The sequence below is a fragment of the Ranitomeya imitator genome, chromosome 2 (genome assembly GCF_032444005.1).
Source record: "Ranitomeya imitator isolate aRanImi1 chromosome 2, aRanImi1.pri, whole genome shotgun sequence".
NCBI lineage: Eukaryota > Metazoa > Chordata > Amphibia > Anura > Dendrobatidae > Ranitomeya > Ranitomeya imitator.
Window position 1 is genome coordinate 731,731,807 of NC_091283.1, and position 25,757 is coordinate 731,757,563.

The following is a 25,757-nucleotide window of genomic DNA, read 5'->3' on the forward strand; positions in this document are numbered from 1 at the left end:
GTAGTATATTGCCCAGCCACGTAGTATACTGCCCAGCAAAGTAGTATACAGCACAGAGCCATGTAGTATACAGCACAGCCACGTAGTATATTGGCCAGCCACGTATGTAACAGGTTAAAAAAGATTTAAAATAAAAAATAAACATATACTCAGCTTCCGAGGGCCCCTTGTAGTCCTGGCGCCTGTGTGCGGTGCACATGGCAGCTTTCGGTCCCAGGGTTGGTATGAGCGCAGGACCTGTGATGACGTCGCGATCACATGACCGTGACGTCATGGCAGGTCCTTCTCGCATTGCATCCTTGGCAACGGAACCTGCCGCTTGCACTGCCGAGAACAGAGCGCGACGTCAGAGGGTGAGAATAACGTTTTTTTATTATTATTATTTGTAACATTAGATCTTTTTACTATTGATGCTGCAAAGACAGAAGTGACCCTTAGACAATTATATAGTAGATTATGTGAATAATGAATATGTATGTAAATTTACTTTTTTTTTTTTAGTAATGAACACAGGTGCCGGCAGATGATACTACTCTCCCATCAGCGGCACCTGCTGTCACTGTTATTAGTGACACCAAACATAGCCGGATGAGAGCAATAGTATCATTGGGCCAAGCCTGCTTCACCACTGCAGGTCACAGTCAGCTGCGAATCACGCTGACATCTGCCAGCATGATCCCGCAGCGCTGTGACCGGCAGTACCGACGGTAGCATTACCGCACACACAGACACCCGCACACACCCGCAGACACCCGCATACACACTCATACCTCCGCACACACACACACAAACACCCGCCCAGATGCAGACAGCCGCACACACCCGTAGACATCCACACACTTACACAGACAGCCGCACACACACAGACAGCCGCACACACACGCAGACAGCCGCACACACACGCAGACAGCCGCACACACACACGCAGACAGCCACATACACACGCAGACAGCCGCATACACACGCAGACAGCCGCACACACATGCAGACAGCCGCACACATACACGCAGACAGCCACATACACACGCAGACAGATGCACACACATGCAGACAGCCGCAGACCGATACACATATTCTCTGCTAAATTTCAAAACGCAACATTGTTCACAGCAGTGACATGGGAGTCAGAAGTGCTTCCAGGGGTCTTCCCCATGCTGTTCCCATGTCATTTGAGCATTTTCGCAGTTTTTAGACCCTCAAAAGACCTCTGGTAGAGGTCGCTGCAAAAGTGCTCGAGTTTCCTATAGACTTACATTGGGCTCGTTGCTCGGGTAGATCACCCGAGCATTCCAATTTGCTCGACCCGAGCAATGAGCACTCGAGCATTTTTGTGCTTGCTCATCAATTTATTAATTCATTAATTCATTAATTCATTAGCGACTGTAAATGTTTCTACCGATACATAAACGTACCTTTCCCGAGCTCCAATGGAAAATAATGGGGGCATCCAAGCAGCTTCTCCTCTCTGCACTGATGGCCATATACTCTTTTGTTCCAGAAGTTGACTTATTTTCAACAGTAAAATCTTTAACCTAATGGGAATGTATATAATAGTTAAATATAAGTGCAGATATTTTAATGGCAACCTGTAACCAGGAAAATGCAGTCCAATCTGCAGGCATCATGTGTAAGAGAAGGAGGAGCGGACCTGATTAATATATAGTTTAGTGAGAAAAGATACAGTATAATAGGTGTTTTCGTAATTTAAACCTTTGCTCTTTCTTGAATTTCGGTCCAGTGGATGGTCCTATCAGTGACTGACAGCTATCTCTGCATAAGATTGTGTAAGGAGATGGAGCAGCTGCCGTGTTGCCCCTGAAGTCATCAATGCTACTGTGGTATAGAATATGTAGGATGTGAATATTGTTTTGTTCCTGATATGTTTCCTTGTGATAACGTGGTAATTTCCCCCTGGGCTACAGTACTTAGTAATGATCACAAGATATCACTGAGCTCTGATAACGAACACTGCTTGTGTTTGAAACGCATTGCTGTTGTCATGGATACTTTACCATTTTAAACATTTTCTAATAAATGTAAGTCTTCATTGGAAGCTGGACATTTTTTTTATTGGTTTCCTCTGAAGAAGTTCCTGGAGTCCATGCTTCCACACACCTTGCACAGGGTGAGCTGGTTCTCGTTTCCTTTTCTACTGTATAGAATGTAGGTGAAGTCTGCCCAGCAACACAGCAGGCATGGAGACAGTGTGAGGGTAAAGTTAGGCAGTAGGCTGCTAGGGCAGCCAACATGAACCTGTTACTCTGAGCAGTGAATTGCCATAACACCCTTCAGTGCAAATCAGTCTGTCGGCCTGGGGACCTCAAGATGGATGTCATTGGCTTTGGTCGCACTAAGCCTGTGGAGCAGCAGGTAAAGATGGACACAAACTCTGAGTCAGGTGGTGATGGAATCCAGGTGCACAGCTTGTGGTGGAGAAGAATTCCTAATGCTACAGGAGTTAGCAAGAGGGATGCTCTACCCATACTGAGAATTAGGGCTGAAGATATGTCCGGTACCTGTGGGAAAGACTGAAAAATGTTGGTGTCACCTGGTTTGTTTGCTGTGAAGGTTTGGAAGATGAAAGTCTGGAGCCAGTGGAGGCCTTTGGGCCACAAGTAAGTATGATGCACCCCACACACAGCAGTACACCGGGACTGGGACACCATTTTCCTGTAGGATACCAGAGTGTACAAAAGCAGCAGCTCGACCCCACGACTTCCTAACACATTACAATTGCACACAGAGATAGCTGTCAGTCACTGATATGACCGCCTACTGGACCAAAACCGAAAAAAGCAAAGGCTGAAATGATGAAAACACAATTTATACTCAATCTTCTCACTAATCTACAGTGCCTTGCGAAAGTATTCGGCTCCCTGAAACTTTTCAACGTTTTCCTACATATCATGCTTCAAACAAAGATACCAAATGTAAATATTTTGCGAAGAATCAACAACAAGTGGAACACAATTGTGAAGTTGAACAAAATTTATTGGTTATTTTAAATTTTTGAGGAATTTCAAAAACTGAAAAGTGGGGCGTGCAATATTATTTGGCCCCTTTACTTTCAGTGCAGGAAACTCACTCCAGAAGTTCATTGTGGATCTCTGAATGATCCAATGTTGTCCTTAATGCCTAATGATGATAAATATAATCAACCTGTGTGTAATCAAGTCTCCGTATAAATGCACCTGCTCTGTGATAGTCTCAGGGTTCTGTTTGAAGCACAGAGAGCATCATGAAGATCAAGGAACACAACAGGCAGGTCCGTGATACAGTTGTGGAGAAGTTTAAAGCCAGATTTGGATACAAAATGATTTCCAAAACTTTAAACATCCCAAGGAGCACTGTGCAAGCGATCATATTGAAATGGAAGAAGTATCATACCACTGCAAATCTACCAAGACCCGGCCGTCCCTCTAAACTTTCATCTCAAACAAGGAGAAGACTGATCAGAGATGCAGCCAAGAGGCCCATGATTGCTCTGCATGAACTGCAGAGATCTACAGCTGAGGTGGGACAGTCTGTCCATAGGACAACAATCAGTCGTACACTGCACAAATCTGGCCTTTATGGAAGCGTGGTAAGAAGAAAGCCATTTCTCAAAGATATCCATAAAATGTGTCATTTAAAGATTGCAACAAGCCACCTGGGAGACACACCAAACATGTGGAAGAATGTGCTCTCATCAGATGAAACCAAAATCGAACTTTTTGGCAACAATGCCAAACGATATGTTTGGCATAAAGGCAACACAGCTCATTTCCCTGAACACATCATCCCCACTGTCAAACATGGTGGTGGCAGCATCATGGTTTGCGCCTGCTTTTATTCAGCAGGGACAGGGAAGATTGTTAAAATTGATTGGAAGATGGATGGAGCCAAATACAGGACCATTCTTGAAGAAAACCTGTTGGAGTCTGCAAAAGACCTGAGACTGGGACAGAGATTTGTCTTCCATCAAGACAATGATCCCAAACATAAAGCAAAATATACAATGGAATGGTTCACAAATAAACGTATACAGGTGTTAGAATGGCCAAGTCAAAGTCCAGACCTCAATCCAATTGAGAATCTATGGAAAGAGCTGAAAACTACTGTTCACAAACAATCTCCATCAAACCTCACTGAGCTTGAGCTGTTTGCCAAGGAAGAATAGGCAAGAATTTCAGTCTCTCAATGTACAAAACTGATAGAGACATACCCCAAACGACTTGCAGCTGTAATCGCAGCAAAAGGTGGAGCAACAAAGTATTAAGTTAAAGGGGCCGAATAATATTGCACGCCCCACTTTAGAGTTTTTGAATTTCAACAAAAATGTAAAATAACCAATAAATAAAATTTCGTTCAACTTCACAATTGTGTTCCACTTGTTGATTCTTCATCAAAAATTTACATTTGGTATCTTTATGTTTGAAGCATGATATGTGGGAAAAGGTTGAAAAGTTCCAGGGAGCCGAATACTTTCGCAAGACACTGCATATATCAGTCACATGGTGCTGGCAGATTGGAAATCATTTTTGTGGCGACAGGTTCCCATTAACCCCTTCACCCCAAAGCCTGTTTTCACATTCCTGACCAGGCCAAATTTTACAATTCTGACCACTGTCCCTTTATGTGGTAATAACTCTGAGGCACTTTAACGGATCTCACCAATTTTGAGCATATTTTCTCGTGACATACTGTACTTCATCATAGTCATAAAATTTGTCCGATATGACTTGAATTTATTTATGAAAATATTGGAAATTTGAAAAATTTAGCAATTTTTAAATTTTAATCTTTATGCCCTTAAATCAATGAGTAATGTCATACAAAATAGTTACGGTAATAACATTTCCCACGTCTCCTTTACATCAGCACAATTTTTGTAACAATTTGTTTTGTTAGTAAGTTGTAAAGGTTAAAAGTTAACCAGCGATTTCTCATTTTTCCAACAAAATTTACAAAACCATTTTTTTAGAGAGCACATCACATTTGAAGTGACTTTGAAGGGCCTATATGACAGAAAATAGACAAAAGTGACACCATTTTGAAAACTGCACCCCTCAAGGTGTTCAAGCTCACATTTAAAAAGTTTATTAACCTTTCATGTGCTTCACAGAAATTAACGGAATATAAAAATAAAAAATGGCAACTTTTTTCGCAAAAAATGTACTTTAGACCAAAATTTTTTTATATTTGCAAGCGTAACAGGAAAAAAATTACTCCAACATTTGTTGTGCAAATTGTCCTGAGTACACCAATATCCCATGTATGGGAGAAAACCACTGTTTGCGAACACGGCAGAGCTCAGAAGGGAAGGAGTGACATTTGACTTTATGAATAAAATTTGCTGGATTAATTAGCGGATGCCATATTGCATTTGGAGAGCCCCCGATGTGCCTGTACAATGGAAACCCCCCAAGTGACCCCATTTTGGAAACCAGACCCCTCAAGGAATTTATCTAGATGTATGCTGAGCTTGAACCCCAAGGTGCATCACAGAAGTTTATAATGTTGAGCAATGAAAATAAAATAAAAAAAATCACTTTTTTGCACAAAAAAAATTCTTTTAGCTCCACATTTTTTTATTATCACAAGGTATCTGGGGAAAATGGACCCCATAATGTATTGTACTATTTCTCCTGAGTAGATCAATATCTCATATGTGGTTGAAAACTACTTTTGAGGCACAGCTCAAAATTTGGAAGGGAAGAAGCGCCCTATTGGATTTCAGATTTTGCTGGACTGATATGAGAGAGCCATGTCACATTGGTAGAGCCTCTGAGGTGCCAAAACAGCAGAACCCCTTATAAGTGACCCCATTTTACAAACTAAATCTCTCATTGGATTCATCTACAGGTGCAGTGATCATATTGACACCACAGGTGGGTAACAGAATTTTATATCATTGGGCAGTGAAGAAAAAATAAATACATTTTTACCACCAAAATGTTGTATTAGCCCCAGATTTTACATTTTCACACTGGGAAATGGTTATACATGGCACCAAAATGTGTCCCACAATTTCTGCTAAATGTGGAAATACTCCATATTTGGCTGTACAGTACTGCTTAACCATATAGCGAGACTCGGAGGGACGCAGTGCTATTTTCCTCCGGGAGTGCAATTTCTAGATTAGTTTGTGGGCTCCGTATTCAGGGCCCCTAAATTTTAGAAGAGCAGAATCCGCCCTCAAGTGACCCCATTTTGAAAATTATACCCCTTTGGGAATTTATCTACTTTTTACTCCATGGGAGTTTTCCAGAAGCAAGCAGCAGTGGATGTTGCAAACTGCCATTGTAGTGCCCAGTACGTTGCAGTCACCAGTACATTGTTGTCACCAGTACGTTGTAGTGCCCAGTATGTTGTAATGCCCATTCATGTTTCTCCAAACATGCACCTGTAAAGTAGGTGGGCTGTCACCACTACAGAAATGCCAAACATGTGGACTATAATGTGGCTAAGGCACACTGGGGATCAGACGAAAGGGGGCATTTGGATTTGGGAGTGCAGAATTTGCTGAATTTTTTGAGATGGGTAGGAGATTAAGCATTTTTCCAGAGCACAGCACATTGATAATTTAAGGAATTCATCTAGGATTGTGGTGAGCACTTTGAACACACAAGTGCTTCACAGAATTTCATAAGCACTGACCTCTGAAAACAAAATTATGTTTTTCTTTTAAGAAAAAAGTTGTGCTAACCCCTAAGTAGTGTTAACCCCTAAGTTGTTCTAACAAGGTTAGAACTAACAATAGACCATACAATTTGTTATGCAATTTCTATGAAATGCATAGCAGTGCACTGCTATTTGGGCACTTTTATTTTAAGCTCCTGTTTTGCTGAAACAGCTAAAATTCCCACAGGTAACTAACCACATTTTGGAAACTATTCCCTACAAAAAAAATTGTCTAGTGGTGTAGTGAAAAATTGAACTACACAGGTGCTTCACAGAACTTTATACAACTGAGCCAGGAAAATAAAAAAATACATTTTTACCACTGAAAAGTTATATGAGCTGCAAATTGCTCATTTTCACAAGTGGTAATGGGAGAAAGTGGACCTTCCAATTTGTAACACAATTTCACCCAAAACACAACAATACCTCATTAGGGGCTGTAAAATACTCTTTGGCCACAAAAAAGGGTCAGAATGAAGGTGCCAATTTAAGTTTTGAACCCCATATTTTGCAAGAATAGTTTGCGGTAGGGTCTGGACAAGAAATAGCTGGCAGTGCTTTGGTAGTAGACACTCGACACGTAACTCTGGTCACTGGCATTCAGCACACTGATGACAGGGACACAAGCACAGGTGAGCAGTGTCAGTATGTCACTAACACCAATACCAGGAAACTGGCTATTAGGAGCAGTGCCTAGTAAAAGGACTATAAACATAAGGATGAATGACCTCGGGGAGATCAAAACATTCATCACCGCAGAGACACCATCACGTGTTTCTCAATGCAGTGATCCAGAACACTGCTCCCATCCCTTATGGGAAATATGCAAATGCATGTAGAAAAGCCCTTCCCGTGGTTGTTCCTTCCCGGTGAAAGACCTGGCTATTTATTGCTTGCATTGAGAAACACGTGATGGTGTCTCCGCGGCTTTTCTACATGCATTTGCATATTTCCCATAAGGGATGGGAGCAGTGTTCTGGATCACTGCGTTGAGAAACACGTGATGGTGTCTCCGCGGTGTTGAATGTTTTGATCTCCCCAAGGTCATTCATCCTTCTGTTTATAGTCCTTTAACTAGGCACTGCTCCTAATAGCCAGTTTCCTACTCCACACTGATGAGGGGAAAATACCCCGAAACAGCTGTCTGTGGATGGATACCATGTTTTGGCATAGGTGGTTTTCCTTTTTGGATGCTGCCCTTCCTGTGGTTGTTCCTTCCCGGTGAAAGACCTGGCTATTTATTGCTTGCATTGAGAAACACGTGATGGTGTCTCCGCAGCTTTTCTACATGCATTTGCATATTCCCCATAAGGGATGGGAGCAGTGTTCTGGATCACTGCGTTGAGAAACATGTGATGGTGTCTCCGCGGTGTTGGATGTTTTGATCTCCCTGAGGTCAGTCATCCTTATGTTTATAGTCCTTTTACTAGGCACTGCTCCTAATAGCCAGTTTCCTACTCCACACTGATGAGGGGCAAATACCCCAAAACAGCTGTCTGTGGATGGATACCATGTTTTGGCATAGGTGGTTTTCCTTTTTGGATGCTGCCCTTCCCGTGGTTGTTCCTTCCCGGTGAAAGACCTGGCTATTTATTGCTTGTGTTGAGAAACACGTGATGGTGTCTCCACGGCTTTTCTACAGGGATCACAGCAGGACAGATCAAGAGCTACCAGAGTCAGGTTCACACGCCGAAGGCAGAACTATAGCTGACACCGCCAGCAGGATGCATCAGAGCTAAATAGCACACCTGAACCCAGAATGTGGCAGAGCAAAGTTAACCCTTAACATGATCCGCCCGGAAAAAGGTCAGACAGGATTAAACCCTGGAAAGGATCATGACAGCTTGCTTCACATTCATCCTAAACTCTACACTGAGCACTTACATCAGGAGTTTCCGCGTAGATCACTAAAATATGTAATTCAGACAACTCCCTGATGGAAGATTCACTATAAATAGTCAGATGTAGACATTGTGTATGGTGTCTGGCCTATAATAGCACAGTGTCCATCTTTTCATTGGTGCACAAATGCATGGTTGACAAGTTTTGTGAACAGCTGAAAAGGTAGATACCACGGAACAAAGGCCAGATGCATTGAGGATTAACTCTGCCGCATCATTATAGTGAATGGATCCATTAGCATTTCATCTGAATGACGTATTTCAGAGATTTAGATGGTGACTAGTGTTGAGCATTCCGATACTGCAAATATCGGGTATCGGCCGATATTCGCTGTATCAGAATTCCGATATTGAGTTCCGATATTTTTGCGATATCGGATACCGGAATCGGAAGTTTCCATAGTGCAATGATGCACTATCATGGAGTGTGGGCGGTGCGTGGGCAGCGACTGCGTGTGTGTGTGTGGGCAGGGTCTGTGCATGACCGTGGGGGGGTCTGTGCGTGCCTCTTGGGGCTCTGTGCGAGCTGCCGGGGCTCTCTGCGGCCTGCCGGGGCTCTGTGTGGCCTGCCGGCGCTCTGTGCATGCCTGCCGGGGCTCTGTGCGGGCTTGCCGGGGCTCTGTGCGGCCTGCCGGGGCTCTGTGCGGGCTGCCAGGAGTCTGTGCAGGCATCGTCCAATGGGACTACAAATCCCATCGGACGATGCCTGCAACAGTGACAGTGATTGACACATTAGCCATTGATGGGACAGTAGAAGTGCCATCATCCGGCTAATGTGTTGAATGTAAAAAAAAATAAAAAATACTACATACATACTACATACATTCTACATACATACAACATACATACTACATACATACTACATACATACTACATACAACATACTACAGACATACTACATATATGCATACTACATACTACATACTACATACATATTACATACATACTACATACATACTGCATACATACTACATACATACATACATGCATACATACTACATACAACATTCTACATACATACATACTACATACATACTACATATAAACTTACTTATATACATACTACATACATACTACATACATACTACATACAACATACTACAGACATACTACATATATGCATACTACATACTACATACAACATACATATTACATACATATTACATACATACTGCATACATACTACATACATACTACATACATACATACTACATACAACATTCTACATACATACATACTATATACATACTACATATAAACTTACTTATATACATACTACATACCTACATACTACATACAATACATTCATACATTACATACATTACATAAAGTCTCACTTTATGGCAATTGCTGTATGGGAAAATTTCTCACACAGCAATGTCAAAAGTGAGACTAGGGACTATTTTTTTACAGCGGCAGAGGAATACAGTGCGGAAGGATATCTTCCTCCTGTCATAGTGTTCCTGGAGAGCGGTCGCATAAGCTGATGCTGCCGTTCTCCACGGGAGATCGTCGTGGGACACTCGTGGATTTCTGTGGACAGGGAGTATATTGGTTGTTTGTTATTTTAATATTTTTTACAGGTGACACTGGCTTCGGGGATCAAAATGACAAGTAATGGTGAGTATGTACTCTGTTTTATATTCTGTATGTCTGTATGTATGTATGTATTGTATGTAATGTATGAATGTAATGTATGTAGTATGTATGTTTTTTTTTTTACATTCAACACATTAGCCGGATGATGGGACTACTACTGTCCCATCATTGGCTAATGTGTCAATCACTGTCACTGTTGCAGGCATTGTCCGATGCCTGCACAGACCCCCGGCAGCCCGCACAGAGCCCCGGCAGGCCGCACAGAGCCCCGGCAGCCCGTACAGAGCCCCGGTAGCCCGCACAGAGCCCTGGCAACCCGCACAGAGCCACGGCAAGCCCGCTCAGAGCCCTGGCAGCCGCACAGAGCCCCGGCAGCCCGCACAGAGCCCTGGCAGCCCGCACAGAGCCCGGCAAGCCCGCACAGAGCCCCGGCAAGCCCGCACAGAGCCCCAGCAAGCCTGCACAGAGCCCCGGCAGGCCACACAGAGCGACGGAAGGCACACACAGAGCCCCGGCAGGCCACACAGAGCCCCGGCAGGCCACACAGAGCCCCAGCAGGTACGCACAGAGCCCCAGCAGGCTCTCACAGAGCCCCAGCAGGCACACACAGAGCCCTAGCAGGCACGCACAAAGCCCTGGCAGGCCGCACAGAGCCCCGGCAGGCATGCACAGACCCCCGGCAGGCACGCACAAAGCCCCGGCAGGCATGCACAGAGCCCCGGCAGGCCTCACAGGGCCCTGGCAGGCACACACAGAGCCCTGGCAGGCACACACAGAGCCCCAGCAGGCACGCTCAAAGCCCCGGCAGGCCGCACAGAGCCGTGGCAGGCCGCACAGAGCCACGGCAGGCACGCACAGACCCCCGGCAGGCACGCACAAAGCCCCGGCAGGCCGCACAGAGCCCCAGCAGGCACACACAGACCACGCCCGCACACACAGACAAGCACAGTGTCCGCCCACGCACCGCCCATACTCTTCCCTCCTCCGGAACAGGATGTAGAAGGACAGAAAGGGCTTATTTACATTCCAATATTTGTATCCCATTGACTTGCATTGGTATCGGGTATCGGCATCGGCGATATCGGATATTTTTGGGTATCGGCCAATCCAATCCGATACTTCTTTATATCGGAAGGTATTGCTCAACACTAGGGTTACTGTATGTAAACCATGTCTCATATCATGTCGGGTTTTGGCAGGAGAAATGAAAAGCCGGTAATTGAATTACCGGCTTTTCTGCTATATCGCCCTGAAGGAAATGTAAAAAAAAAAACCCATAGACTTACATTAGGTTTCGAGTTTCGGCCGATCCCGACCCCGACCCCGACTTTTCAATAGGATCAGCCGATTTCACTCGACCCGACTTTTGAGAAAGACGGGTTTCGTGAAACCCGACTCGACCCTGAAAACCTAAAAGTCGCTCAACACTAATGTTGACCTTGATTTAGGTGTTTAGTGTACAGCACAGACTAAAAATGAACACATCTTTAAAAGTGATCCAAAACATCATACACCCTAAAGTAGTACCAATAAAACTTTCAACTCAACCCACAAAATAAAATTCCCCCACACAAGTCCGTCATCTGTTATTGGCAATAAGTGGGGTTTTAAAATTAGGTTCAGAAAAAGCCACATTGCTCTCCCCCCAAAAAAAGAAATCAAGTGAAATCTGCACTCCCAAATCTGAATGCCCTCCTCCCTTCTTTGCCCCTCAATGTGCCTTATCCGCAATTATCCAACTATGGGGTATTATCCAAAATGGGTTCATTTATGGGGGATTTCTGCTGTTTTAGCATCTCAGAGGCTCTGCAAACGTGACATGGTGTTCACAATCAATTATCGCAAAAATTACACACCAAAATTCAACTAGCTCTCCTTCCCTTCCAATACTTCCAGTTGCCCAAACAGTAGTTTCTGACCACATATGGGGCATCAGTATACCCAAGCAAATGGCAACAAAAATGATGGGTTCCAGTTTCTCCTGTTGCTTTTGTGAAATATGGGGCTAAAATAACATTTTCATGGAAAAAAAACTGCTATATTTCATTTTCATGGCCCAATATTATTTAACTCTATGAAGCACCAAAGGGTTCAAGATGTTCATTAGAATCCTAGATTAATTCCTTGAGGGGTCTAAAATGGGGTCATTTGTGGGGGAGGATCAAAAATTTCACTAAAAAAACAGTCCTGCTCTGCACTCAGACAATAGGTTCCAACCACATATAGGGGTATCGGTGTACTCAGGTGAAATTGCATAACAATTTTTAGGATCCATTTTTTCCTTCTTTTACCCTTGGGAAGATTTGGGGCAAAAGCAACATTTTTTGTGGATTAAACATTATTTTTCATTTTGATAGCTCAATGTTAGAAAATTCCCAAATGTGCATGTTGAATTAAAATGCTTACCACCAGAATAAATTCCTTGAGGAGTGCAGTTTCCAAAATGGGGTCAATTGTGCAGGGTTTCTGCTACTTTGGAACCTCGGGGCCTTTGTAAATAGAATGTTGTGTCCACAATCTATGCCAGCCAACTTTACACTCCAAAAATCACCTCGTGACCCTTCCCTTCCAAGCTTTGTTGTGTGCTCAAACAAAAACTTCTGATCACATGTGGGGCTATTCAAGTATTCAGGAGACATTGCACAAACAATTTGTATTGTGAATTTTCTCCCTTTAATCTATGAAAAATGAAAAGTGTTGGGATAAAGCGACATTTAAGTGAGAAAAAAAATGTTTTCTTCTAATTTGCAATAATTCTTGAGAAGCACCTAAAGGGTTAACTAGCTTTCGGAATACAGCTTTGAATATGATGAGAGGTGCAGATTTTAAAATGCAGTGTTTGGGAGTTTTCCGACATATAGACCCCTATATGTCAAGTTAAAAGTGAAAGTTAAGTGGTCTCTGCAAGTATACAGTAGATTATTTTAAATTCGATTGGAAAAAAATGAAAAATTGTAGCTAAACTTTTAACCCTTCTAGTATCTTAACTAAAGAAGTTCTTAAAAGAATGATGCTGATGTAAAGTAGATATGTGGTATGGTAAATGTTCAAGGGCATAAAAATTCAAATTTCAAAAATTTATGAAATTTTCATAATTGTTGCCTATTTTTTAATGCTTTCATAAATAAACCCAAATCATATTGACCTAAATTTTCTATGTTCTTTAAGTACAACATGTCATGACAAAAATTCCCAGAACCACTTGGATATGTTAAAGCATTCCAGAGTTCTTACCACAAAAATTTAAAACTGACTTCTGCGGAGAGGGTTAAACAAACTTAAAAATCATTTCAACTGAAGGACAAGTGTTTTGCTCATTTATTAGATAATTGGCAGCCTGTTTTGATTGACTGATTGTTGTCCAGTGTAAATGCACTTAATTTTGACATCACAAGTTGGTTTCCTTAAAGCAGTGTTCCCCAACTCCAGTCCTCAAAAGCCACCAACGGATCATGTTCTCAGAATTTCCTTAGTGTTGCCCAGATGATGAAATGATGGAATGATAGAATGATCATCTGGCAATACTATGGAAATCCTGAAAACATGACCTGTTAGTGGATCTTGAGGACTGGAGTTGTGGAACTCTGCCTTAAAGTATATTATTGTGACATAAGTAGGTTTTAATAAATAAAGCAGCATTGGTACAATAACACAGTAAAAATTGATAATTTGTGAAGGCAATTGTTGATGCAGTTCTGCCGAAAAACTATTCGATAAATAGCACATACCTGCACATTGATAAGCTGCTCATGAGGTTGAGCCTTGTTTCTCCACAGAAGGGAGGTGTCTATGGCGGCATGAATCTGTAACTTAGTGGCTGGCATTGCTGATTGGGCAGAATGTGCTAAAAAGAAATCCAATGTGTAGTGGTATTGATAGGAGGTTTCTGGTTGAAAACATGGTACTTCTGAGAAACCTATTAAAAAAGCAAGCAATTTATTATTATTCAAATATGCTACATGGCCGATATGATTCTTTTATTATATTAGGATTCATGTGACTGAATGCAAGGCTAACAGCAAAGCGGTAACCATCATCAACATGTTAAAACCTGCTTATCCACTCTAAATATAGAGTCACAGCCAACCATGAAAAACGCGGTTTTGTTTTGGGAAGAAACAAATGAGTACTTATATCGATGGCCTTAGAAAAAGCTGGTATCAACATTGGGTAATGTACTGGTCCGTAATGCACTGCATGGTCAGTCTGTATATATCAATTTCTCTCTTTCAAGCAATTGTCTTAAGCAATGCCTCTGTAACAAACCTATTTTTAATCAAAGATTACCTGGAGCACAGAAAGAATATGGTTTCCTACAAAAAAAACAGAAGTTGCTTGTTGAGATGTCTGTTGTTCAATCCGGTGACATGCAAAATAAATTATTTCCATTATCTTGGTCTCCCGCATAATGTTGCAGTATCATGTTTAGTGCATGCAAAACGAGTATAGTACCCATGGACTTCTGCTATCCAACTCAGCTCACAGCTGCACTAAAGACATGAGGACTAACCGCCAAGCCTATCATAGAATGTTAACAGTTGGACGAGACCTCCAGGGTAATGATGTCCAACCACCTACTCAATGAAGGGTTCACTGAACCATCTCAGATAGATGTCTGCCCACACTCTGTTTCAAGACTTCCATTAAATGAAAACTCAGTCACCATCTCTCGTGGCAGCCTGTTGCATACCTCCCAACTTTTGAAGCGGCAAATTTTAGGCCACGCCTCTGACCACACCCATTCACTAGTCACACCCATATCCACGTCTCAACCACACCCATTTAGCACTGCTGATCACACTGGTCATAAAGAATAATTATAAACAAAAAAAATGGCCACAGTGCTCCAAACTGTATAATGGCCACACATGATGCTCGATACTGTATAATGGCCACACAGTGCTCCATACTGTATAATGGCGGCACATGATGCTCCATACTGTATAATGGCCACACAGTGCTCCATACTGTATAATGGCCACACATGATGCTCCATACTGTATAATGGCCGCACATGATGCTCAATACTGTATAACGACCCCACATGATGCTCAATACTGTATAACGGCCACACATAATGCTCCATACTGTATAATGACCCCACATGATGCTCAATACTGTATAATGGCCCCACATGATGCTCCATACTGTATAATGGCCGCACATGATGCTACATACTGTATAACGGCCACACAGTGCTCCATACTGTATAATGGCCACACATGATGCTCCATACTGTATATTGGCTGCACATGATGCTCCATACTGTATAATGGCCACACAGTGCTCCATACTGTATAATGGCCACACAGTGCTCCATACTGTATAATGGCCACACATGATGCTCCATACTGTATAATGGCCGCACATGATGCTCAATACTGTATAACGACCCCACATGATGCTCAATACTGTATAATGGCCACACATGATGCTCCATACTGTATATTGGCTGCACATGATGCTCCATACTGTATAATGGCCACACAGTGCTCCATACTGTATAATGGCCACACATGATGCTCCATACTGTATAATGGCCGCACATGATGCTCAATACTGTATAACGACCCCACATGATGCTCAATACTGTATAACGGCCACACATAATGCTCCATACTGTATAATTGCCGCACATGATGCTCAATACGGTATAATGACCCCACATGATGCTCAATACTGTATAATGGCCCCACATGATGCTCCATACTGTATAATGGCCGCACATGATGCTACATACTGTATAACGGCCACACATAATGCTCCATACTGTATAATGGCCACACATGATGCTCCATACTGTATAATGACAGCACATGATGCTACATACTGTATAACGGCCACACATGATGCTCCATACTGTATAATAGCCACACATGATGCTCCATACTGTATAATGGCCACACATGATGCTCCATACTGTATAACGGCCACACATGATGCTCCATACTGTATAATAGCCACACATGATCGCTCCATACTGTATAATGGCCACACATGATGCTCCATACTGTATAATGGCCACACATGATGCTCCATACTGTATAATGATCGCACATGATGCTCCATACTGTATATTGGCCGCACATGATACTTCGTACCGTATAATGGCCACACATAGCTACTCCTACACACGCGGCTGCGCTCCGTACACTTTGCATACACGGCTCCGCTCCATACACACGGCTCCACTCTATACATCTCAAACACACACGGCTCCGTTCCGTTCACCTCGTACACATTCAGCTCCGCTCCATACACCTCATACACACACAGCTCCGCTCTATACATCTCGTACACACGGCACTACGTACACCTCATACACACACCGCTCCGCTCCATACACATTGCAGAAGCTGCTCCGCTCCGTATACCTTGCACACACACGGCTCCACTGCGTACACCTCATACACATAGGGCTCCTCTCCATACATCTCGTACACACACGGCACTACTCCGTACACCTCGTACACACACGGCTCCGCTCTATACACATTGCACACACTGCTCCGCTCCGTATACCTTGCACACACATGGCTCTGCTCCGCACACCTCATACACACGTGGCTCTGCTCTGTACAACTCGTACACACGTGGCTCCACTCCATACACCTTTCACACTCTGCTCTCATCCGAACACCTCTTACACACGACTCCGCTCCGTACACCTCGTACACACGCGGCTGTGCTCCGTACACCTCGTACACACGACTCCGCTCCGTACACCTTGTACACACGCGGCTGTGCTCCGTAGACCTCATACACATGGCTCCGTACACCTCGTACACACGACTCCGCTCCGTACACCTTTCACACGCTGCTCCGCTCCGTACACGTCGCACACACGCGGCTGTGCTCCGTACACCTCCTACACACGCGGCTGTGCTCTGTACACCCCTTACACACACGGCTCCGCTCCGTACACCTTTCACACGCTGCTCCGCTCCGTACACCTCGCACACACGCGGCTGTGCTCCGTACACCTCGTACACACGCGGCTGTGCTCTGTACACCTCTTACACACACGGCTCCGCTCCGTACACCTTTCACATGCTGCTCTGCTCCGTACACCTCGTACACACGCGGCTGCGCTCCGTACACCTCATGCACACGGCTCCGTCCGTACACCTCGTACACACGCGGCTGCGCTCCGTACACCTCGTACACCTCGTACACACGCGGCTGCGCTCCGTACACCTCATGCACACGGCTCCGTACACCTCGTATACACGCTGCTGCGCTCCGTACACCTCATGCACACGGCTCATAACACCTCGTACACACGCGGCTGCGCTCCGTACACCTCGTACACACGCGGCTGCGCTCCGTACACCTCATGCACACGGCTCCGTACACCTCGTACACACGCGGCTCCGCTCTGTACACCTCATGCACACGGCTCCGTACACCTCGTACACACGCGGCTGTGCTCCGTACACCTCATGCACACGGCTCCGTACACCTCGTACACACGGCTCCGTACACCTCGTACACACGCGGCTGCGCTCCGTACACCTCATGCACACGGCTCCGTACACCCCTTACACACACGGCTCAGCTCCATACACCTCGTACACACACGGCTCTGCTACATCCACCCTGTAAACACCTCCTGACCTCACACATACGCTGCCTTACCCTCCTCCGGCGCCATGGCAACCAGCAAAGTCTTGTACACGGAGGTCCTCCTCCCGAATCCGATCATGTGACCCCTAACTCCTCCCATCCTGTGACCTCATCACAGGTCCTGTGCACAGAGCAGCCATTATGCGCTGCTGTGCTGGCCGGTTGCAGGGAGCTCTCAGCTGACCGACCGGGTGATTCACATACCTCCCAACCAGTGCGGGACAATTAATGTCCCGCCCGGGATCGCGGGGCTGACTGTCAAAATCAGTACAGTCCCGCTGGATCCGGGACGGTTGGGAGGTATGCTGTTGCACTCACTGATCACCCTCAGTCAAAAAGTGTTTTCTAACATCTAATCTGCATCTTCTCCCTTTCAGTTTCATTCCATGTGCAAATGAGAATAAGGATGACTCCTTTACACTGTGACATGACTGCAGATATTTGTAGACAGCTATCTAATCTCCTCTTTGCATTCTTTTTTGCAAGCTAAATATTCCCAGAACCTTTAACCGTTCCTCGTCTGACCTAAGAGGAATAGAGGGGGATAATAACTTCATGTGATCTAGACTCTATGCTTCTCTTAATACATCCCAGAACTGTGTTTGCCTTTTTTGCTGCATCACACTGATGACTCGTGCAGTTTGTGATCTATTAGGCTATGTGCGCACATTGAGTATTTGCTTGCAGAAATTTCTGCAAGGTATCTACATCTCTTGGCAGGAAAAACACTGTGGCAAAAACGCGCATTTTTGCATGTATTTTTGCTGTGTTTTTTGTATGCGGTTTTGTACAGCAATGAATTTTTTTTTAGCTAAATAAAGATTAAAAAAAAAAAAGTTTTGTGATGTAATTTATTGGTTCCACTCACCTTTTTCATGCCCATGCAGTGGCATCAGAATAATGGGATTAGGGCTTAGTGTCAGCTGCTGTCATTGACACCTGTGCTTAATAATGAGAAGGTTTCAGCCGAAACGCTCATTACTAAGCAGATAAGTAAACAGAAACACAGACACACAAATACACCAAACCTACACACACATTGTCACCAGCCTATGTATGAGCATTAACAGAACAAACTTACATAGGGGGCAGATGTTTATAGCCTAGGAAGGGAGTAATACCCATGGAGCTTCCCAGGCTATTAATATCAGTTCATAGCTGTATAATCAGCCTTTACTGGCTATTAAAATGGGGAGCCACCAAAATAATGACGTTGGATTCCCCTATGATTAATAACAAGCAAAGACTATGCAGACAGCTGTTGGCTGATATTAATAGACTAGGAAAGGGCCACGGATATTGGCCCCTCCCAGACTAAAAACATCAGCTCTAAGCTGCCCCAGAAAAGGTGCATCTATTAGATGTGCCAATTCTGGCACTTAGTCTCGCTCTTCCAACTTGCTCTGTAGCAGTGGCAAGTGGGGTTATATTTGGGGGGTTGATGTCACATTTGTATTGTCAGGTGACATTAAGCCCACAGGTTAGTAATTTAGAGGCGTCTGTAAGACACTTATCCATTACTAACCCCACAATAATATTGTATAAAAACACACACCCAGAATAAAGTTCTTTATTTGAAATAAGAATAAGATTGCACTCATCTGTTAATTGAAAAAAACGCACAGCAAACTCAACAGAGTTTCAACAGCTGCTGCAGATCCACAGGGTCAGCTCAGGACCAAATCATGATATTCAGTCTAAAGCATCATCTGAGGAAAAAGTCATAGTGACTTTGAAAAGCATTGAGAAAGAATCATCCATCATTTTTTTTATCTGCAATACGTCTGGACATCCATCATTACAGCAGCACAGATATTAACCACAAAACTTCCAGATTGATTATTTGAATTAATGGCAGACTCCTTCATTGAATCTTAATTAAACCATACTCCCCAAACTCCTAATCCACCGAAGCCAACATCTCCTGCAACAAAAAATAAAATAATTAACCACAACATTCCTCACCTGTCCACAGAGAAGATAATCCATATTGTCCCACAACGATCCTGATCACATTGAAAGCAGTCACTGATGTTACTGCTCTCAAAGACAGCCAGCGATACACTGACAGGAGGTAATCACGCTCTCAGGTGAGAGAGGTCACCGGAGTTCATCAGCTGATCAGCTCCGGTGATCTCCCTTATGGCAACACTGCTGCGTGGGAAAGCTCTCATGCAGCGGTGTCATAAATGAGATTCTCATGGCAGCTCAGTGATACAAAGCGGGAGCAATTACCTCCTGTCAGTGTATCACCTGCGGTAGAGTGGTCACATCTCCTGATGTGACTGTTCTACATGTTAGATCGCCATAGGACTCTTGGGATTACATGGACTGCGAAGGAAAGGTGAGTATATGTTGGTTTAGTATTTTACATTATTTCTAGGAGACATGGATGTCTGGGATTTGGCGTCAGGTGAGTATAATGGTTTTTTTTTTTTTTTTTTGAATATGTAGTTTTACTTTTTTTTTTTTTTTTAACTGTGTACCCAGGTGCCTGCACATGAGACTACATCTCCCATCAGCGGCACCTGCTGTCACTTATCAGTGAAAGCAGATGTAGCCGATGGGAATAGTAGTCTCATCGACCCACGCCTGCGGTTCACAGTCATAGCTGCGGGGTCATACTGACATCTGAGAGCATGATCCTTCAGTGCTCTGACCGACAGTACCAGCGGTAATGTTACGCAAGTCACAGCTGTGGGATCATGCTGACATCTGCCAGCATGATCCCGAAGTGCTGTGACCAACAGTACCAGCAATAGCATTACCACGGGTGACAGTCACAGCTGCAGGATAACGCTGACATCTGACTGCATGACCCCGAAGTGCTTTGACTGGCTATTTTACTGGCGGTAGCATTACCGCTGATAAGAAAAACCGCTCCGGTGTTTCCCATGATGTCACACAGATGACAGTGTGGGAAATATCATAGGAAGCCCTTAAAATGCAAAAAAAACCCTCAACAAATCCGCAAACATTTTTATGCCTGCATTTTTGCTGGGATTTCACCGACTCAATTGAAGTCAATGGGTGCAGAAACGTATGCAGAATTGCAAAGAGAATTGACATGCTTCTGTAAAAAACGCACTGCAAATACGCACCGAAATTTACTGATCATGATGTGTACAACACTTCAGGATTGTCATTGAATTGGACCATTTCCACACGGAAAAAAATGTATCGTGGGTACATAGCCTTAGTGTACCCAAGTCCTTTTCACATGTGCTGTTGCTTAGTTCTATTCCTCCCATTCTGTAGATGGAGGCCAGTCTCTACCCTACAACCAGATTGTACACAGGATTCTTTTCTTATTGGGAGTGTGAGGTCAGTGTGAATATCATTTCTTGTTTATAATTATTACTATATGGTAGCCCGATTCTAACACAACGGGTATTCTAGAATATGTATGTAGTTAATTTATAAAGATTTTCGAATAATACATTGAATACACAGGATTCGGCAGGCCGGGCGCGACCAATTAGCGAAGCGTGGTTCAAATCCCGCTGCAATTCGCGGCTGGACTGCGCCTATCGCTGATTAATCGCGGCCGGCCACATAGTATATAGCACAGCCCATATAGTGTATAGCACAGCCCACATAGTGTATAACACAGTCCACGTAGTGTATAACACAGCCCACGTAGTGTATAACACAGCCCACGTAGTGTATAACACAACCCACGTAGTGTTTAACACAACCCACGTAGTGTTTAACACAGCCCACGTAGTGTATAACACAAACCACGTAGTGTATAACACAGCCCACGTAGTATATGGCACAACCATGTAGTATATAACACAGCCACGCAGTATATTGCACAGCCACGTAGTATATTGCACAGCCCACGTAGTATATAACACAGCCACGCAGTATATTGCACAGCCCACGTAGTACATAGCACTGGCGGCCGCGACCAGTCAGCGACGCGGGATTTCCGGGACAGACAGACAGACGGAAGTGACCCTTAGACAATTATATAGTAGATTACATGGGGATTCCTTTTGTACTATACAACAATACTGTATCTGATTGATCTTTAACTACATCTCCATCTCTCCTGCTGGATTTGTTCTGGGCACCTTAACATGTAGATGCAGACCAGCATATACTGTATGTGTATATAAATATCATTATCCCCCATAATTACATTGTTATCATGCTATATGTCAGGCCCAGATTTAGGGGGGGCCAAGGGGCCCAGGCCCTGGGCCACCCACCAACATAGAGATACATATCCCAAAACATGTAAAATACATGTCTTTGTAATATTCATGGCAAACATAGGCCATGACGCTCAAGACATGTTCAATGCCTTGTTGGAATTTTTGAAGAGACATGACTTAGACCTGGGAAATTGCCGAGGTCAAAGTTATGACAATGCATCTGCAATGAGTGGCAAATACAAAGGCCTGCAAGCCAAAGTGAGAGAGAAGAACAATCTTGCATCCTGGATTCCTTGTACGGCACACTCTTTAAATCTGGTTGCTAAAAATGCTGTAGAAATCTGCTGGAGTGCTGTACATTTTTTTTTTACTTCCTTGAAAAGCTGCTGTTCTTCAGTTTCAACGCATCGGCATCAGCTCCTGACTGAGGCTTTGAAAAATATTGACTTAGCAACAGCATTGACTCTCAAACGTGTCACAACAATGCGTTGGTCCTGCAGAGCCAATGCTACTAAGGCCCCTAAGCATGACTATCAGCAGATTAAAGATGTACTTAAACAGATTGCTGATGACTTTGAAGAAAAAAGCTGTGTACTGTGGGAAGCAGAAGGACTGTTAAGACAAATCAATTAGCTTGAAATTAGTATTAACATCACCTTCTGGAGTGATATCCTGCAAAGAACAGAAGCTACTAGTAAAATTCTACAACACGCAAAACTCGATCTAAACACTGCTGTGGCGTCACTGACCAGCTTAAAAAACTATGTCGCAACAAAGCGTGACTCCTTCAAAATTTATGAGAAGCAAGGCGAAGAGCTGTCTTGTTCATCTGAGTATGTTCAGACGATAACTTGACACAGGCGCCGAAACGTGTCTCAATGCATTGGATTATGGCCATACGGAAGAAGTACAAATCAGCCCATCTGAAATATACAGAACAGAAACTTTCTTGCCTATCATTGATCAGTTTATTGCTTCTCTTGACCAACGTCTTCAACCATATAAAGATATATAAAGAAAATTTAGCTTTTTTAGCCATCTGAAAGAACTGTCTTTAGACGAGCTTAGGGCCACAGCACAGCAACTCGTCAGGTTTATTCAGATGACTTGGACATTACATTTATTGATGAACTGTGTCAGTTAGTAACATTTTCCAATTTATTCACAGACGAGGAGCCAAAAGATATCAGCACTAGTGTTGAGCGATACCGTCCGATACTTGAAAGTATCGGTATCGGATAGTATCGGCCGATACCCGAAAAATATCGGATATCGCCGATACCGATATCCGATACCAATACAAGTCAATGGGACATCAAGTATCGGAATGTATCCTGATGGTTCCCAGGGTCTGAAGGAGAGGAAACTCTCCTTCAGGCCCTGGGATCCATAGTGAGGTGTAAAATAAAGAATTAAAATAAAAAATATTGATATCCTCACCTCTCCGGCGGCCTCTGGACATCACGCTGGTAACCGGCCGGCTTCTTTGTTTAAAATGAGTGCGTTTAGGACCTGCGAATGACGTCGCGGCTTCTGATTGGTCGCGTGCCGCTCATGTGACCGCCACGCGACCAATCAGAAGCCGTGACGTCATTCTCATTCACTAAACTCCTAATTCTAGGAATTTAGGACCTGCGAATAATGTCGCGGCTTCTGATTGGTCGCGTGGCGGTCACATGAGCGGCACGCGACCAATCAGAAGCCGCAACGTCATTCGCAGGCCCTAAACGCGCTAATTTTAAACAAAGAAGCCGGCCGGTTACCAGCGTGATGTCCAGGGGCCGCCGGAGAGGTGAGCATATCAATATTTTTTATTTTAATTCTTTATTTAACACATCCCTATTGATCTGATACCGATACCCGATACCACAAAAGTATCGGATCTCGGTATCGGAATTCCGATACCGCAAGTATCGGCCGATACCCGATACTTGCGGTATCGGAATGCTCAACACTAATCAGCACTGAACTTTTTATGTACAAGCTTATCATGGAAAAGGGTGTGCAGGACACTTTCCCAAATATTGAGATAGCTCTAAGGATATATCTAATTTTGATGGTAACAAACTGCAGTGGTGAGCGTTCCTTCTCAAAACTGAAGTTAGTTGAAAACCGATTAAGGACATCCATGAAGCAGGAACGCCTTGGAAATTTGGCTATCATGAGCATCGAGTCAGATATACTGCGTGACTTGGAGTTTAGTGACATCATTAGTGATTTTGCAGCACGAAAATCAAGGAACGTGCCTGGATTGTAAAAATAAATGATTTTACCTGAATTACTCTGTATAAATGATTTCTGCAAATAAACTTGCTTTCATTTCATTTTGTGTTTTTGCATTACATATTGCAACACCTTGAAAAATGGGCCTCCCTCCTAAATGGGCCCCGGGCCACCCACCTCTTAAATCCGGCCCTGCTATATGTACAGGGTGGAGCGCGGTAATTTGCTTTTTTGCACTGCATGCTGTGGCGGCACTGTCGGTCGAAGAGAGGGGAGAGTGGGTGTGGCTTACAGTGGCTGATGGGAGATTTGTATTCCTCTGCATTTAAGTTGCCATCATGCAGTGGACACGTGAGGAGAGGTCATTTTGTGTTGAAGCGTATTTTTCAAATGCCCACTCGATCATTGCAGTGCAGCGTGCTTTTCGTTTACAATTCGCTGTTCCTCCACGCGGACGTGTTCCTGGACGGCAATCAATTGTAAATTGGGTGAATGCATTCAGAACAGCAGGGAATGTGTCATGTGTACGAAGGGGACCTGAGAGAAGGATTACAACACCACAAAACATCGAGAGAGTTAGAGCAGCAGTACTGCAATCTCCGAAACGCTCTGCTCGGAAGCAATCATTTGCTCTTGGCATTTCAAGACGTTCTCTCCACCGGATTCTTCATGATGAACTGAATTTTCACCCGTATAAAATGTGCGTGGTCCAACATTTGTCAGCATGGGACTATTTGACACGGCGGACCTCTTGTGAAGATATGTTAGCAACGATACCCCGTGACGCAATTGTGTTTTTTTCTGATGAGGCACATTTTCACCTCAGTGGGTGTGTAAACAAACAAAATATGCGTTACTGGAGTGAAACAAACCCCAGAGAAGTTCACGAGAGACCTCTGCATTCGGACCGCGTCACTGTGTGGTGCGCCATATCACGAGTAGGCATCATTGGTCCTTACTTTTTTCAGGATAATGGTCGTGCCATAACTGTGAACTCCGAACGGTACTTGTCTATGATACAGGATTATTTTCAGCCGGCTCTTGAGGCAATGGAACTAGAGGATACATGGTTCCAACAGGATGGTGCCACTGCACACACAGCAAGGGTTACCATGAATTGTTTGAGGCAAATGTTTCCTGGACGGCTTATCTCTTTGAGGGGAGATGTGAACTGGCCAGCACGCTCACCAGATTTAGCCCCATGCGATTTTTTCCTTTGGGGTTACCTGAAGTCTAAGGTGTATATCTACCGTCCCAACACCTTGGAAGACCTAAGGAACAATATTGAAGCTGAAATTGGCAGAATACCAGTGGACATGCTTGTTAGAGTTCATGAAAACTTCAGAAAACGTATGCAGCAGTGTGTGGATAGCGAAGGTCGACATTTGCCAGATACACTATTTAAAACCATGTAATTTAAAAATTCCATTACTGTTCAGTATAATTAAAATATAAAATAAATTTTTCTAATGATCATAATTTTTTTATTTCATTCCCAAATCAGCAAATTACCGCGCTCCACCCTGTACATGTGTCTGCATCTTCCGATCAGAGGACTTCTGGTATAATTAATCTATAAATA

The 25,757-nt window shown here is 43.8% G+C and overlaps 1 protein-coding gene across 1 annotated transcript in view; it reads right to left on the minus strand.

Moving 5' to 3' along the window:
- The window catches only part of LOC138665590 (microsomal triglyceride transfer protein-like), a 162,694-nt gene that overhangs the window by 125,662 nt on the left and 11,275 nt on the right, over positions 1 to 25,757 (minus strand). Inside the window, exons 2-3 of the mRNA XM_069753202.1 lie at positions 13,892 to 14,079; positions 1,413 to 1,532 (exon numbers count right to left, since the gene is read on the minus strand). Coding sequence (XP_069609303.1) covers positions 1,413 to 1,532; positions 13,892 to 14,079 — 308 coding nt within the window. The remainder of the gene's footprint in view (positions 1 to 1,412; positions 1,533 to 13,891; positions 14,080 to 25,757) is intronic.